The sequence below is a fragment of the Haliotis asinina genome, chromosome 9, assembly GCF_037392515.1.
Source record: "Haliotis asinina isolate JCU_RB_2024 chromosome 9, JCU_Hal_asi_v2, whole genome shotgun sequence".
In the NCBI taxonomy this organism is placed as follows: Eukaryota; Metazoa; Mollusca; class Gastropoda; order Lepetellida; family Haliotidae; genus Haliotis; species Haliotis asinina.
Window position 1 is genome coordinate 12,674,264 of NC_090288.1, and position 17,556 is coordinate 12,691,819.

The 17,556-nt window shown below is 40.9% G+C and overlaps 1 protein-coding gene across 3 annotated transcripts in view; it reads right to left on the reverse strand.

Moving 5' to 3' along the window:
- Positions 1-1,216: 1,216 nt before the first annotated feature.
- LOC137295980 (glutamate receptor-interacting protein 1-like) overlaps positions 1,217-17,556 on the reverse strand; it is a 52,787-nt gene continuing 36,447 nt past the window's right edge. For 2 of the 3 annotated variants that reach the window (XM_067827597.1, XM_067827598.1), the window contains exons 5-21: positions 17,154-17,299; positions 16,440-16,599; positions 15,028-15,173; positions 14,137-14,284; positions 13,567-13,748; positions 12,733-12,942; positions 11,901-12,093; positions 10,518-10,657; positions 9,753-9,830; positions 9,206-9,338; positions 8,499-8,644; positions 7,867-8,008; positions 6,840-6,982; positions 6,587-6,612; positions 5,402-5,564; positions 4,074-4,666; positions 1,217-3,264 (exon numbers count right to left, since the gene is read on the reverse strand). In XM_067827597.1, coding sequence (XP_067683698.1) covers positions 3,064-3,264; positions 4,074-4,666; positions 5,402-5,564; positions 6,587-6,612; positions 6,840-6,982; positions 7,867-8,008; positions 8,499-8,644; positions 9,206-9,338; positions 9,753-9,830; positions 10,518-10,657; positions 11,901-12,093; positions 12,733-12,942; positions 13,567-13,748; positions 14,137-14,284; positions 15,028-15,173; positions 16,440-16,599; positions 17,154-17,299 — 2,950 coding nt within the window. In that variant the 3' untranslated portion in view covers positions 1,217-3,063. The remainder of the gene's footprint in view (positions 3,265-4,073; positions 4,667-5,401; positions 5,565-6,586; positions 6,613-6,839; positions 6,983-7,866; positions 8,009-8,498; positions 8,645-9,205; positions 9,339-9,752; positions 9,831-10,517; positions 10,658-11,900; positions 12,094-12,732; positions 12,943-13,566; positions 13,749-14,136; positions 14,285-15,027; positions 15,174-16,439; positions 16,600-17,153; positions 17,300-17,556) is intronic. The other variant, XM_067827599.1, reaches the window with a different exon arrangement.

A 17,556-nucleotide genomic window follows, 5' to 3' on the forward strand; every position in this document is an offset into this window, starting at 1 on the left:
GCAAACACTTTAACCACTTGGCTACGCCATCGCCCTACAGAAGTCATGAGGAAATCAAACTGTGTGGTCAACAAGATACTGAGAGGTATGCAGAGCTATCATGCCTGAACGAACTGAGATAGGGAAATAACATGGCTCTCCACAGGAAGCCTTGAGCAGACATCAGACTCACTATACCCTACCCAGGCCAGTCAACATCAATTCCTGTTTTACAGATTTCTTTTCACACTAATGAAAATGCATATTTAGGTAACCTAAATGTTAACCACTGATAAATGGTGAGTTGTAAACAAGATAAAAGATCCTTGGCACTTTTTTGGGCGTTTGAGATGAGTGAATGAGTTCAGATGTAAGCAATATTCCAACAATATCATGACATCCGAAATGGGCTTCACATATTGTACCCATGTGGGGAATCAAACTCAGCCCTTTGGTGTGGCAAGCGATTGCTTTAACCACTAGGCTGCCCCAACACCCCTCTAATACAGGGGCCTTGGACCCTGATAACAGTATGTTATTGAGGATTCACTGTATCAAAGATACTGTCTAAATATCGCATTGTAAGGATGACGGTTTAAATGAATAAAAAGAGATCTAGATATTGAAATACAAAAATCTGAAAAACAGGAACAATTATTGTATGGCCTTATAAAATTTTGTTAGAGTTTTTTCCAGGTTGTACAGTTATCATATATACAAATACAAAGAAACATATTCTACATCACAAACACACAAGGTAAAAGAGGACGACATGACACGCACATAGAAAAATATCTTAAATATGTCCATGTAAGTAAACAGTTTGTTAGGTTATCATGTGATGTTACCTTTGTCTGTTCAACTAGTTCTTGATTTGATAAGTAACACGACCATGAGTCAATATAAGCACAGGCTTAATCAGTTACAGATGATGAGATGTTTCGCTACAGATTCTTGAATTGTTGTCAACTGATGTATTGAAACATCGCATCATCTGAATAAAGAAGCTTGCCCTTAAATTACTTCCCAACTTCTAAATAATGCCACTGAAAGAAGTTGCAAGAAGCTAATTAGATCATCTGATTGTACACAAACAGAAATAACATGACTTGACTGACATTTCATGGATAATCATGAAAACCTGTCTTTGACAAATTACATACATCAATGATTAGTCAGAAGTAATTATGTTAAAGTAATCGTTTAGGAAATGACCTTTAATTTTGGGACCAACCACTTGAAATTTGTGTAGATTGTGGGGAAGGAGAAAAATGTTATTGAAAAACTTCATTTTCCTGGAAAATGCTGGAAAAAATTTATTATGCTTTAGATTTTCAGACTGTCAAAAGATGACATTGTCTGCACCAAAAATGACATTTAAAACATTTCAAAATCACCCTATCACCCCTCAAACATCATATGGTTGGTCCCTAATTATTTCACCAAGTAAAGTATGTTATGAATCAGGGTGTCGTATCTACAGAATTTATCTCCATAATATTATTGTTGATACCCTGGGTGCAGCTGTACAAAGCAATCAATGCTAAGATGATCTTAACTCAGTTATAGTAATAAGATGATTGAAATCGCTATACCTCAACTTACGACAGTCATAGTGCTAAGGTGATCGTAACTCCCATAAATTAACTTAAAACAGAAATAGCATTAAGGTGATTAAAGGTCCTCGGCCTTAACTTACACCAGTTGCAGTGATAAGCTGATCGTAACTACTGTACCTTAACCTGCAACAGTTGTATGGTTAAGGTGATTGTAAGTCATAGTGCTAAGATGATCTTAACTCAGTTATAGTGATAAGGTGACGCAAATAGCTATACCTTAACTTACGACCATCATAGTGCTCAGGTGATCGTAACTCCCATACCTTATGCTGCAACAGTTGTTGGGTTGAGGTGTTTGTAACACCCATACCTTAACATACGACAGTTATAGTGTTAAGGTGATCGTAACTCCTTAACTTTTGATAGTCATAGTGTTAAGGTGATTGTAACTCCCACGACTAAACTTACAACAGTCGTAGTGCTAAGGTGATCCTAACATGTAACAGTCATAGGTTTAAGGTCATTGTAGCTTCCACGACTTTACAACAGTCGTACGGCTGAGGTGACTCCCATACCTTACATTAGGAGAGTCATAGTGTTAAGGTCATTGTAACTCCCATAACTTAACCTGAAAAGGTCGCAGTGCTAAGGTGATCGTAACACTCATACCTTTATTTATGACATTCGCTGTGCTAGGGTGATTGTAAATCTCATGAGACATCCTTCGTGAAGTTTATGTGTGCGATTTGAATTTGGCTTATGGAGAATGGGTCAAGGGTATTTATAGTAACTGAATGGAGACACACAAACTGAGATGAGGATGGGTATAGTGTGGCCATTTATTCATCTTGCACACCATCTACTCTCAACTTTAAATTATTACATAGCGACAGCACTGTTGTGACACCATATGTCACAGGTAAGTATTGAGTATGTGTAATGCTGATGAACTTTGAATCCGGACTTCTTGTCATGGCAACACATTGTACGACCAGGCACAATGGGAACATGGCATGCTTACCCTGCTTGTCTATCTGTGACTAGACCATGATGATGTCACAATTTCACTGGGTTCTTTGACTGTTTCTAGCAGTTGCTATGGCAACATATTACACAACTGTCATGCCTGACAATCAATATTTCCCTCATTGAAACAGTTGAGCTGTTTCTTTATTTTACACCATGTTGCCATATCAGCTCATGGTCAAAGAATTACTAAGAAAGTGTTTTCTAGATTTACATATTGCCATGGTAACCATCTATCACATAATATTGCAGACTGCATCACCAGATATCTCACTGCAAAAAAAACTATATGGTGAAGATGTCACAAAAGCCTTAGCAACCAGATGTATGGAAAATGGAGTCACATTGCCATGGTTACATAATTTTGTAGGAAAAGCCACTAAACAGGCTGAACAAGATTTTCTAAAAGTTCCATACAGTCGATGCACTGAGATGTTTTACCACATTCTCTTACTACCATAGCAATAAGTAGTCACAGTTTGCAAACATGTTGCTATGGTTACACAGTTTTACAGGACAACCCACTAGACTGTGTGGTGTTGGCAGCAGTGGGTGTCTCTGTCACATACAACTCCTTCTGGTTTAGCTTCTGTCTCAGTAGTGGGTTTCTACATACAACCATATGAAGTTTGTTGCCGGCTTCGGCAATCAGAGGAACGGTCAGACAACAGTCGAAGTCCCGCGTCTTCACTCGGTTCACCTGCACCCAAAATACAAATAAGCATTCACAAAAATACCATGGGTAAAAGACTGACAATTAATGGATGGGAACAAATATTAACAACTATCGACAAAACTGTTCTATCATCAATAATATCAAATACACATTAACATGCTCAAACAGATTTTAATATACGAAAATAGACAGTTTACAGAAACACCACATAGATTATGTTCAGAATGCTGTTTTTGTTAATAGTTGCATAAATCAGTCACAAATCTATTAAACATGCTGGTTTTTAAAACATTTTTATGTGAAGTTACTTATCAATATTGACTGATATTAGGTTAACGATGTTAAGGTCAACTGATCTCTGTGGTCAATAGCCAGTCCTAACAAACATTGAGTCAGAATAGCAGTGGCTTAAAAAAAAGAGAGATGCTTATCACAGATTTTGGAATTTCAAATATTGCAGACAGTGGCAATCTTTCACATTCCTCACCACAGATGTTTACCACTGCCATCATAAAACCTACTTCACAAATCCTGGGGCAACCTCTGAATGAAACCTCACCAATGTTTAAACTTCTGGATCTACCTCTGAATTGTCACCATCACCCTTTAACCCTTATCCCTGTTTCATATAACTAAGGCCCAGTCTCTTTAAACTCCTTTCCTTAAACCAAGCCTCACCATCACCAACCTCAAACATAAATCCTGGATCAACTTCTAAGACCTCACCGTCTCTAACACTCAGCCATGTTTCATAAATACTAGACTAATGTCTGAAACTTTAGTCTTGCCTTATCCCTCACCGTGTAAGTATAACAACCTGAATCACATCTCACCTGCAAGATCCGATCATACATCTTGAGTCCAGCTCTCTGTGCAGCACTACCCTGCCTCACTGCACTGATAAACACACCCTTCTCGTACATGCCGTCAGACAGACTGAACCCAAAGTCCTCCACGGCAGTGTCTTTCTCCACTGTCACTCGATGCAACTGTATCGGCATCGGCGTGAAGATGGTCTGCATGTGTTCCTGGAAGGTGCGTGATGCCGGCAACGATTCCTTGGACCGGGACTTCACCTGTGAGTTGTTATACCGACTGATACAATCCTGCGACATGGCACTCCGGTTCATTCTACATGCACTTTGTGATCTCTGCTTCCGTGCATCATCGTCTGAAGCACGTGACCGGCGATCTAAACTAGCACAGCTGCGTTCTCGAAGACTTAGTCCGATCTGACGCAACATCTCTGAACCAGAACCTTTCTCGAAATCGGCCAGCGTTTTGGCCCACTCATCAGGCTCGAAACTTGAACAGTCGCTGCCTGAGTCATTATCCCATTCTTCATCAGACATGTGCATGTCCGCCATTCCTTCCCCGCTACCTTCCAGGACGCCTGCTGAGTCTGTCGACATTGGTCGCATCAAATCTTGAAGAAAGGACAGTATATCTTACAAACACAGAAATGTCATCATCTGATTACTATTGAGAAAAAAGGGCTGGAAAACAAATACTGCCCACTTTTATTTTCTTGCTTGTTGTTTAATGTCTACTTGGCAATATCCCAGCTATATGGCAGGGATCTCTAAGCAATCAAATCTGGTCAAGACAATCCAGTGATCAACAACATGAGTGTCGACCTACACGATTGGGATATGACGACACATGTGAACCAAGCCAGTAAGTCAGACCATCTCATCGACAAGTAAAACATGTATGGGTTACTGTAGATTATTTCTAACCTGGATCTTCACAGGTCTAATATACCAACTAGAAACAAACTTGTAAATTTTACAGTATTTTCCTTAAAAATTATTGAGGTTTTCATTGTAAAACCAAACTTCATTTACATTAGTGAAACAGTGAACAACAGCAAGCATCAAACTGGGGTGATATTAGGCTATAGCATTTCCATTCAGAATTTAGCTCGTGACAAGAAAAGGTAATCTAACCTAGTTTTAGTAACATGGTGTGTGTACTTTAAAGATGGGTATTTAAAGAGAAACACCAGGCCAATCTTCAGGGAAATGTAATAAGGAGTTACAAAAGAAAATAAATCTACCTGAAATTCTTTCAATTCAAATTAAAGATCACTTCTTGAGAAAAAATGTGTGAACTTTTTTCAGGATTTTTTCTTCAAGGAATGATACAAAATAAGTTTTACCCATCATTTTCTTGTTCCTTGGCTGTGGTACTGCAACAACCAGTGGTTGAGAGTTCCCATTGAGATGACTGTGACCGATATCCTGTCCCGAACTGTCCCAGGATTCCAGAGCACTGTCCACGCTGGGGATGGGTGTGGCTGGCTTCATATCCTCTCCCTCATACTGGAATCAACAACAATGGCATTAACAAAGAGGGGTGGTTCAGTGGGGTAGCCATGTCGTTAATCAGTCTTCAAGGTCCTTGTACAAGAGGGGCAGTGGATTGGCCTAATGGATAAAGTGTTTGTTCATAACACCAAAGACCTGGGTTCGACTCTCCACATGGGTACAATGTCTGAAACCCATTTCTAGTGTCCCTGCCATGACAATGCTGGAATATTGCTACAAAGAGCATAAAACCTCACTTACTTTCATAGGTGCAGCAATTCAGGATTACTTCCCAAAATGTATGGAATCAGTTAAAGCAAATCTTGACTTTATGATGTGAGACACTACACCAAATTGGCTAGATATGTGGGGAAACTATGAGTTAATTTTCTGTCGTCTGCTATGTAGTACTGAATGAGACGAAGGATCAAATTTGATAAATCCCCAAATCTATTAATCTTAAAGATTCAGTGGGTATGTTTAGTTTTACACTGCTTTTAGTAATACTTCAGTCACATCACAGTGGGTTTTCACACACTGTACCTTTGAGGAGAATCAAACCTGGGTCTTCAGCATGACGAGCTAACGCTTACACTGCTAGGCTACCCTACCACATCCTTTCTGATTCTGACCAAACTACATCAGCCCATGTCCCTTTCATGACTTGTGGATTACTCTATAAGGCTAAATAAAAAAGTGAAATGTTTCTCTGGCATCAGCATGTCATTTTTATTTGTACGCATAACAATTTTTTATTGCCATTTTAAAAAAATAATTTTGACTTTGCTGTGTCCATATCATCCGTTTGTCCACTATAAGAATCAGTGTGACTGAATCTACAACTAATTAACACATACTAAATTTCCCAAGCTGTGTTTCTGAGAGAATACAAGAAATATGTGTTCCTCCCTCCTCACTTTTTCTATCAAAAATTAAAGAAAAAAGTCCTACCATCCTTGTCACTTTTGAAAAAAAATGTGCCCGAGAAACATTTAATTATTTTTATGCAGCCTAATATTTGTCATATTTAGACTTACCAGTTGCAGCAATCTATGTTTAGATCCTGAAAGATAAACAGAAACACTATGATACAAATAAAAATATTCTATAACATTCTCTTGAATACAAAAATACTGTCACATATCCCTACCCAATACTAAGTGAAATGAAATAATGGCAGTAACGCGAAGCTAAACCAAAATCTTTGAATCATCATCAAATATTTCTATGTGCTCTTCCCTGATAAATTATTCCTCTACTTAACCAGCAGAGTATAACATCATTTCTCACCCATCAGCATGGGTCTGGCTATCTTGAGAGTGACCACATCTCCGGCCATCTGCAACATGTTGATGGCCACAGACAAAGGTTTCGCTCTGGTCAGTTTCCCATTTATTGCCAGCAGACGATCTCCAATGTGAATAGCACCAGTCCTGGTGAATGGAAAATATAAATTATTAATAGCTAACAATCATTCCTAATATACCTCAGGAAAGAAGTTAAGCATCGCTCCTTTATTTCAGAAATTATAGAGCTATGATGTATGAGAATACATTGTGTTATTATAAAATCCAGTCATCAAAGGACAGTGAAAATAACAAGACTATCACAGATATTGCTTTAAGACTAGTATGGTACCAAAACATATATCATCAGATGTAACAGTACCATATAAACAACAGGCTTTGAATCACAAGCAGCTAAGGGTAGATCACCATAGTTAGGGACCATGGGCACTTACAGTACCTTTGCTGCCTGCATGGAACCCTGCTGGATTTAAATCATCCCACTAGCAACTGGTGATTAGTAGTAATTGCAGCCAAGAATAGACAATGCCATTTAGAGAGTGGTCAAATGTAACTTATGTCATATTTGGAACTACACTTTTTTCGTAAACTACAAATTCTTGTACTTTTTTGGTTGAGTCCCATCTGGGATTCGAACCTGTACCTTCAGAGTCAGGCACCAAATCACTAGTACACAAAATCAGCCGCCTAACCCACTCATCCTGTGTAAGTCGCAGTGGCTGAGCTGGCTAGGTGGCTGGCAAATGTAGCCCAACTTAAAACAACTAGAATTCTGCGACAAAAACCCCGGTAAATAAGAAACATACTTTGAATGATGTCTTATGTACCCTCCCAGTAGGGCAATTATTTTACCCTACTTCAAGCCCCTTTGAGGGTTCAGCCACAAGCTTCATAGTCATGTAGCCATATGGCCAAAATTGAATGTTAATTTTCAGTGATAATTGTGCTTCATGTGTCTTCAAAATTGTGTCAGTAATGTCTTCCTCTGTATCCAGTATAAATTGACCTACTTCTCTGCAAGTCCCCCTTCGACGAGGTCAGAGATGATAATGGGGTCGAGAGGGTCCTCAGTGCCAGTAATGGTCACGCCAAGAGGTCCCCCATGTCTTTGTAGCTCCACTGTGTACGTCACGCAGCCTTCCGTGTTGTCCTCTGTCAGGATACAAGACACGATTATCTCCCTTGATAAGATTACCTACATATAATGGTATCTTGTCAGATTGTAATAAGTTACAGTCATATAATTCACAATGAAGCTACTTCAAGAAAATTTTAGATAGGGTAGATAGTGATTAAAGTGTTTGCCATACTGAAGACCTGGGTTCGATTCCCACACAGGTATTATGTGTGATGCGATGTCATTTCTTGAGTCCTGTGCCATGAATATTGCTGATATTTTGCTAATAGCAGCTTATCATACTCATTCACATACTTACTAAACTGAGTGAGTTTAGTTTTACGCCACATTTGACAATATTAAGGAAAAATTACAGCAGGGAACAATAAGAAATGGGCTTCACACTCTGTTCCCATGTGGAGACTCGAACCTGAATCTTTGGTGTGATAAGCAAACGCTCTAACCACTAGGCTATCCCACTGCCCCCTACTGACTTCCAAGGGATGGAAATTCTTTGAGGGCTACCTGCATAAGGATCTTCCCTCTTCAGTTTGAGTTTGATGATGTCGTCAGAAGACTCCAGCAGAGTAATAGCATCTTCCACTGTGCAGTTCTCCATGCGGATGTCATTGACAGCCAACAACTTGTCCCCAGGCTGCACTGAGCCACATCTACAGATGGCAGAAAAAGACACTTGTTAGAAGGAATTGAGACATCTTTTCTTGCAGACATAACACAGAGGTAAATCCACAAAAACTTCAGTCAGTTTAGAAATACTATTCAAGGTAGGATGAAACAAATCTGTTGTCCAAAATGTCCTCTACATGATATAAGGCTCAGGTGAGATCAAGCAAGGTTCAAAAATGAAATTGCAGGGCCAAGATTTTTGAAGCTCTCTCACAGCTAAGATAGCTGTAAGTTACTGTTAAGGTTAATGTATGGGACTTATGACTTTCTTAGCACTAAGGGAGATTTGTAATTCTAGGCCCAGGCCTCCAGCTCAACAGATAAAACACAAAACAGCTAAAACCATATATACCCCTCATCTCAATGCTGCAAATTTTAGTGTCAACCAAGTCAGTAAGTCTGACCACCCAATCCCATTAGTTGTCTCTTACCACAATCACAATGAAAACCAATTCTAAATGGGATCTTCATGAGCTTCTTCCTGGAAGACTGCATGAGGTGACCTTAATTGACCCATAGATCAACTTTCCCTACCCATGACTGACCTGTATGCGACGCTGCCTTTCCTCACCCCCGTGATAATGAGCTGGTCTCCTGGCTTCCGCTGGGACGGAGCTGTAACAGGCGGACACCCATCACTCAAAGCCTTGTCTTGAACCCAACTCCTAGTCGGACAATCTAGTTTGGACAGGCCAATAATATATTGCAATTTTTACATGGAGAAGGTACATCAATAAATAGCAAATGATAAATTGTGTTTGGCGTAAGCATATTGGGAGTAACTTAGAAAATCCAAATTGGACAATCTAGTTTGCACTGTGCTTATTTTATCAATATTCCTGCAATATCACGGCTGGGGACCTCAGATATGGGCTTCACATATTTCAGTACAATAGAATCCAGAGATCAACAGTGCAAGCATCACTCTACACAACTGGGACATGATGGGACAACCTTGTCAGAGAGTCTGACCAGCTGATCCAGTTAGTTGCATGGGATACTGAAGCCCAATTTTAACCCAGATCTTCACAGGTCTGTAGAATGAGCGAACATGGCAGTTTGCTTGCGTCCATTTCTGACAAGTGGACCTACCAATGATGGTCATGCCAAGACCTCCTGGTTTCTTCGGAATGCGAACAACGTAGGTTCCGGAACTTGGTGTAACAGATTCTGAAACAGATCCATGTCATGTTAATGTCACACTCTTCGAAACCTCATCTTCTATGAAATGTCCATTCCAATGACATATTCTAATAACAGATGACAAATCCCCCCATGTCCTACAAATTTGATAGAAGTATTCATCAGTTCCCACATGTCCAACTTCATGGAGTATAGGTATCAATCAATGTCTGAAAAGGTTGATGGCTGATGATATAATATGTTATGAAGATCCTGATAACAGGAAAACTAGAAAATTTGAAAATCCCTACACATGAAAAGGCACTACTTGACAATCTGATCAATGTGTGTGTTTATTGAATGAATACTTATTAGTTTTAGAGATATGATCAGGATAAGGAAAAAAACCTCCATCTCCAACCCACCTGCCACATCAATCTCCAACCCACCTGCCACATCAAACTCAAAACCACCTGCCACATCAAACTCAAAACCACCTGCCACATCAAACTCCAACCCACTTGCCACATCAAACTCCAACCCACTTGCCACATCAAACTCCAACCCACCTGCCACATCAAACTCAATCTCCAACCCACCTGCCACATCAATCTCCAACCCACCTGCCATATAAACTCTATCTCTAACCCACCTGCCACATCAAACTCAATCTCCAACCCACCTGCCACATCAATCTCCAACCCACCTGCCATATAAACTCTATCTCCAACCCACCTGCCACATCAAACTCTATCTCCATCATACACCTTGGCCGCGAGTCTCTCAGCAACTGGTTCACCTCCTCCAGAGTCTTGTCCGACAGGTCCACGCCATTGACAGTCAGGATGCGATCACCTTCCTGGATCACTCCACATCTGCAGATACATCCAGCAGTCAGTGGCCACAGTAATCCCACAGTACCAGGCTGGTGTGACAATACAGTGTCAAAAGATCATGTAAGTCAAACTGGGTGCTTTTTCCAGTGCTAAGCTGGTTCCTTTCTCCCTTTGTGCGTGTCAACTTTTGATATGCGATAGAGGGCCCAGCTTACTTCTGGTACCTGATTTGACAAGCATATAGTCAGGAACCAAATCTGGTTCCAAATTGCATACCCGTCAATTTGGCTTTACTACACTGGATCATACGTGGCTGCCAGAGCTGTTGACAATCATTATACCTTGCTAATTTGGGGATGGTTAGATTGGAAACACTGTTTGTCACCAGAATTACTAAGGTCTCTTCAAGTTGGTGAACTACTTAAGAGCCCTATTGTACTTTGAACAGCACTGCTGTTATTATAGCGTACCAATTTAATGTAGGAGTGACCAGAGAACACAATGAGTCAGAGTATATTATGCTTGACGAGATCAGCAGATGCTGACTCAACTAAGGGACAAAACTCTAAATGAAATGTGTTGCGTTTATCAATGCAATATCTCTCTAAAACCTGTTAAAATATAACTTAAAAACAAACTTTCAAACAACGAAAACAACAAATCATGAGAAAATGTGATTGGCCTGTGTTTGTAACAAAATTCTATAATTGTTGCCTTCACTACATCCCCACTTTTTAGTCCCCCAACTTAATTTACATTTTAAAATCGTATCCAAATAGTGCACACCAATGGTCATGACATTGATCAGTTTATTGACTGGTCCAGACTCGATGATTTACACACTGCCATTATACTGGTGGAATATTGCTGTCATGCAGCAACAATCAACCAACCAGTCAACCAAGAGTTTGAGGGTGGTGGAAGGAGAGAAATATGCAAACAACATCAACAACAAAAGTTAATCAGTTTCTTATGCTATATGGCGGTGGTCTGTACATAATCAAGTCTGGACCAGACAATCAAGTGATCAACAGCATGAGTATCAATCTGATTGGTAACTGATGACGTGTCAACAAAGTCAGGGAGACTGACTACCCGATACCGTTAATCACCTCTTAGAAAAAAGCTGGGCTACTGAAGATCAATTCTAACCACCAGAAACGGGCTTGACACATTGTACCCATGTGGGAAATTGAATCCAGGTACTTGGCATGACAAGCGAACACTTCAACCACAAGGCTACCGCACTGACTACACAACATCAACAGATACAAGGTCTTACTGTTCAGCTGGACTGTTTGGGTCGATGTAGGCGATGACTGGAGGCTCAGACAAGGTGGCTGTGGAGAAGACACCCCCTTCTAGCTGGATCCCGAGGCCCTTCTTGTCACAGAACAACATGACCTCCGTGGCTTCAGGGTGACACACCTGGTTGTTTGCGGTCAGGACGGATGTTGTATTGGAGGCGATGGACACTAGATGGAGAAACAAGATGTCAAAGTGTCACACCTTGATCAAAATGTCACACTGGGTCAAGATGTCACACGTTCATCGAGATGTCACACCTGGGTCCTATGATTCAGTCTGAATCAGAGACTTTACTGTCAGCATACTCGATATCTTGGGGAATGCTCTAACCAGGGCTGCAACGATTTGATTTGATCCATAAAAAATCTGACATCTTAGTTATGACTTTCCATAACCATTGTACCTCTTTTGATACAATATTTATTCAATTGTTTCCTCACAGGAGAAAGATAATCTTTTTGCATCAGGCTAATTATCCAATGAGCACTGTTGTTGGCTTTCATGCTATAAAAGCTGACTCACTTGTTCTCTGGGAGTAAAATGAAATCTGCATCTCTACCTGTACACAGAATTTAACTGAAAGTGGTTGAATTGAGGGTCCAATATTGAAAATCAAATCAAGTCCTGGGTGAATTGCAGCATTAGCTCTAACCATGGCACCATTAAAGTGGTGTTCGGACAGATGCTCAGAAGAATACACCTTAGATGTGGGTCTCTTGGCCATTGTTCTAACTAGTACATCATGGAAGCGGTCTCCAGGCCACTATCCTGAGCTACTAACCACTAGACAGTATTGGGCTACTCACTGCAAGAGGATATCTTTCGGTCTGATCGAGTCCAGTTCTTTTTGCTGCGCCCTGAGCCCCTTGATGGCAGAGTGCCAAAGGGTGCGGATGCTGAGGACCCGAGGGTGTTGTAGCTCCGGCTGGGGAGGGTCCCAAAGCCATTGAAGGAAGAAATGGACGGCGGTAATTGTGGCAGATTCGGGGAGGAGGCAGCAGGGATGTTGGCCAGAGCTGGAAGAATGTGTCAAGTGAGTGAGTGAGGGGAGGGAGGAGTTATATTTAGGATCACAGAAAATATTGAGAACTTATACCTACTGTTGCACAGACACAGGTTAAACATATTCTAAGAAACTACCATAGAGAATAATATTTTCTGCTTTTCTGATTTGCTAGCATTTATATTGACATCTACATGTTCTTACTGAAAGTCCTGTGGATAGTTTTTAGATAGGTAATATAATAACTTAAGGAAATCTCAAAATTATACCATTAAACAAAGTAGGGGATAACAGATTTACAAGATCTATAAAATGGAAATAATGAAGACAGGGAGGCAACAGATGACAGAGAGGAAAATTGACAATTTATTCCATTCCTTTGGAAATGTTTCATCTGTATGGAGATATCTTACCAAGCTATTGGTATGCTTGCAAAATGGAAGCTACTTCCCCTACTTTTTTAAAATGGTATACAAATTTTCTGCACAGTGTATTAACATTCTAATCACCTTCTCAAGGCTCAAATTTTTCAGAAGGTAATATTTTTATAGAGAATTAAAATTCATTTAGATCAAAGAATACTTCTAAAGTATTGAACTGAGTGTATTCAAAGAAATGGATTGGATACTTCACTTACTTGTTTTGGTCAGTGCATCCCTGGATGCCTTGTACTCAAGGTGGGTGACGGGCAGGATTTCCAGCTTGATCACATCCTCAGGTCCACACTTCATTAACTGGGTTGCCTCGGCAACAGACATATGTTCCACACTGGCGCCATCTATAGCCAGAATATGGTCACCAACATGAAGAGCACCACTCCTGTAAGGGATAAACAATGAACAATTGAAGCTTGATTAGTACACAAATTTCAGAATGGTTTTTAAGCACAAAGCATTTTCCAGTGATTACTGATTGGAAATGGAATTTATATACAATGCTTTAAATTTTGCAGAAACGATTTCTGCTGTGGTGTGTAGCTGTGGTGTGCAGCAGTGTTCTGCTGTGGTGTGTAGCTGTGTTTTGCTGATGTATGTGACAGTGTTCTGCAGATATGTGCAACTGTGTTCTGCTGTGGCGTGTAGCTGTGCTCTGCTAAGGTGTGTACCTGTGTTTCGCTGATGTGACTGTTCTGCAGATGCGTGTAGCTGTGGTGTACAGCTGTTCTGGTGTGGTGTGTAGCTGTGTTACGCTCTGTGTGTGTTCTCACCTGTCAGCCACGCTCATGGGTGTGATAGTATCGACACAAACACAGCGGCGGCCCTGGTGAGCACTTTGTGACAGTGTGATCCCGAGATGCGACCCCGGTGTCGTGTCAATCTCCACCAGCAGGGGGCCATTGGCATTTTGTACAGATTCTGGAGGGACAGGGATAAAGATGATCAGCTTCATGCATGCATCATATCAGTGTAGGACAATGATGGTTTTGCAGAGTAAATGAGTGAATTGAGTTTAATGCTGCTTTCATCAGTATCATTGCACCCCACTTCATGTGGAAAGAAAATCTGAAATCAGTTGAGTGAGTGAGTTTAGTTTTATGCCACACTCATCAATATTCCAGCTATATGGCAGGGGTCTGTAAATAATTGAGTCTGGACTAGACAGTCCAGTGATCAACAGCATGAGCATTGATCTGCGCTATTGGGAACTGATGATGTGTCAACCAAGTCAGTGAGCCTGACCACCCGATCCCGTCAGTCGCCTCTCACGACAAGCATAGTCGCCTGTTATGGCAAGCATGGGTTCCTGAAGGGCTATTCTAGCCCGGGACCTTCACGGGTCAAATCTGACATCAAACCTATCATCACGGTAATGCTCCTGACAAAATAAATATCTGTGACTTCATCAGTGTCTGGCCTACCAATGGAACGCAACTTTTTACAGTGACTTCTGGAGTCATCACACTTGGCAATAAGACAGGTGGGAATTGATCTAGTTGTGGAATCAATTAAGCGTTCACAAATAGAGCGAACCACCATCCCATTTCAAAATGGTGTTTCACATGAATCAGGGGCTCGTAATGATATTCACCACATGTAATAGCACGTCCAAATGGATCCTGATGAAAACCAAATGGATACAATCACAGCCCAACACTCACCCATGACAGATACGTCATACTCGACTGTGAAGGTAGCGACCTGCTCACACTGCTGCAGGAACGCCATGGTCTCGGACAGACTGAGGTGGGTCACCTTGTAGTTGTTGATGAAGATGATACGGTCCCCCTCCTTCAATGAACCTTCCCTGAAAGCACCAACATAACATGCATATAGCAACAAGTCCAAACTAGCTCTCCTCTTTCACACTTCCATTAAGCCATTCAACTTCTTTTAATATCATATTTATTTGGTGGTTTCACAATACTTTTGAACTCACTGTGCGCATGTGCAGAGTGTGTAAAAATAGCCACTGGCCGATGTCCTGTTTGGTCGTGAGTGTATCGATACTGCAAAAACACACTAAAAAAATGCTTTTATCAGGATTTTCTATGTGTTAGATATATTCATAGCTGAATACATACAACCATTTGCTCATGCTTTTCAATAATTGATGTACAATTTTGGTTGTAACTGCATAAACTATCTCGTAAATTTTAGTTGCGAGAAGGGGATGCGCAGCAAGGATGGTGGTGGGAGATGTGTTCATACAAAAGCTTGTCCACATTAAGTAAGGTATTTATTCAGCTAATGCCTGTCTTTGTTTCATTAATGCATTGACATCACTTGCACTTGACATATTTGTTTTGATTCTTGTTTTCTTTGGAGTGTATGTACACCATCAATAAAGCATATGACCAAACTGGAATCTGGCCAGGGGCTATTTTTATATTCTCGGTGCATGTGCACAGGAAGTCAAAAAATTTATGTGAAACCAACAAATGAATTTGCTGAAAAAATATATTATGCAACATATTATATTTAGGCGTACATTTTCTCAGTAAAGTGGGAGCCGTGCCTATTTATATTTATTAGATGGGTCAGTGGTCCATCAAGTTGTCTGACTTCCATTTTTGTGTCATAGTTACTGAGCGGTTTAGGCGACAAACTTTGGGTGCTGGTGATTAGGTGTCTGACACTGCGGGTGTGGGTTCGAATCCCCCATGGGACTCAACCAAAACAAAGTAGTAGAATGAAGGAAAAGTACTTTTCTGAGAAAGTGCTGTCCCAAACATTACATTTATCTTAACGGTAATACTGCTGTTCTTATTTTGTGAAGAAGCTGTCAAACTCACTGAATTCATAGCAAAACTGTGAAACAGACATCACAAATATCCAGACCTGTTTTCACCCATGAGTGAGTGAGTGAGTGAGTGAGTGAGTGAGTGAGTGAGTGAGTGAGTGAGTGAGTGAGTGAGTGAGTGAGTGAGTGAGCAATATTCATAGTAATATTCAAGCAATATTATGGCAAGGACCACCTGAAATGAGCTTCAAAAATCGTAATCAGGTCTTCGGTGTGATGAGCTAATACTTTTAAGCTAATGGAAAACCTGCCAGAGAGATGAGGCTATACCTGTCAGCCGACCCCCCAGGCCGGATGCTGGTGATAGTGAGGGGATGGGCCCTCATCTGGTCTATCTTCATCCCCCCACGAAGCGTGAATCCAAAGCCCATCCCATCCCGTTCAAGGACCACATCTGCTGTCTTGCACTGCACATTGAATGATGTTCCACCTGCAAGCATGAGACAATACTCATTTAACACGTTCAACAAGTTCAATGGGTATGGTGACACGCCATTGGCCAGACCTCAAAGAGTGAGTGAGTGAGTGAGTGAGTGAGTGAGTGAGTGAGTGAGTGTGTGCGTGAGTGAGCAAGTGAGTGATTGAATGTTTTTATATTTCAGTTGGAAATGGCATTTCAGCTTTGTCATGGCAGAGTAGGAGAGATGAGAATAGTTTATATATTGTACTCCAGACGATTGCACATGGTTGAATCAATTGTTGAGGCAGGGTATCAATAAGAACAATCTTTTGATATATTTCGGTATGAGACAGCCAGGGACTGTGCGACCATTCTTTGGTCACCAGCTCTATTGACTTAATCAAGATGTTCTGATGCATGTCTCTATGTAGCAGTTATCTGTTGCCTATCAGATCAGCTGCTACAGGGAGGTGTAACCTAGTACTCTCGACAAAAGCATAGAATTTACAGTGAAATTATGACTTAATTAAATACAACAAAACAATTGGAATCCATCACCGTGGTAACAGCATCCCATAGCTCACCTAGTTCTGGCAGCTCATACTCCACCTCCAGGATGATTCGCTCCCCGGCATTCTTTAGCAGGTTCACGATCTCATCATGCTTCAGGTTCGCCGTGCGGATCCCGTTCACAGATAGGATGTAGTCACCCACTGTCAGAGAGTCTGACCTGAACACAATAAATCTTGTTACTTAGCAGCACAACCTACCACTGTCAGGGAGTCTGACCTGCACACAACAATGTTCACCCACTGTCCGTGAGTTTGACCTGCGCATAAACTAACCTTGTTACCTAGCAACAAAATCACCCAGTGTCAGTGGGCATAGACGATTTATGTTTAATTTTGGTAGTGAATGAAAGCATAATACATAATAGATGTGTCTTATGTGTTTTCCACTTTCGTGACACCTATGACCATGCAGTAT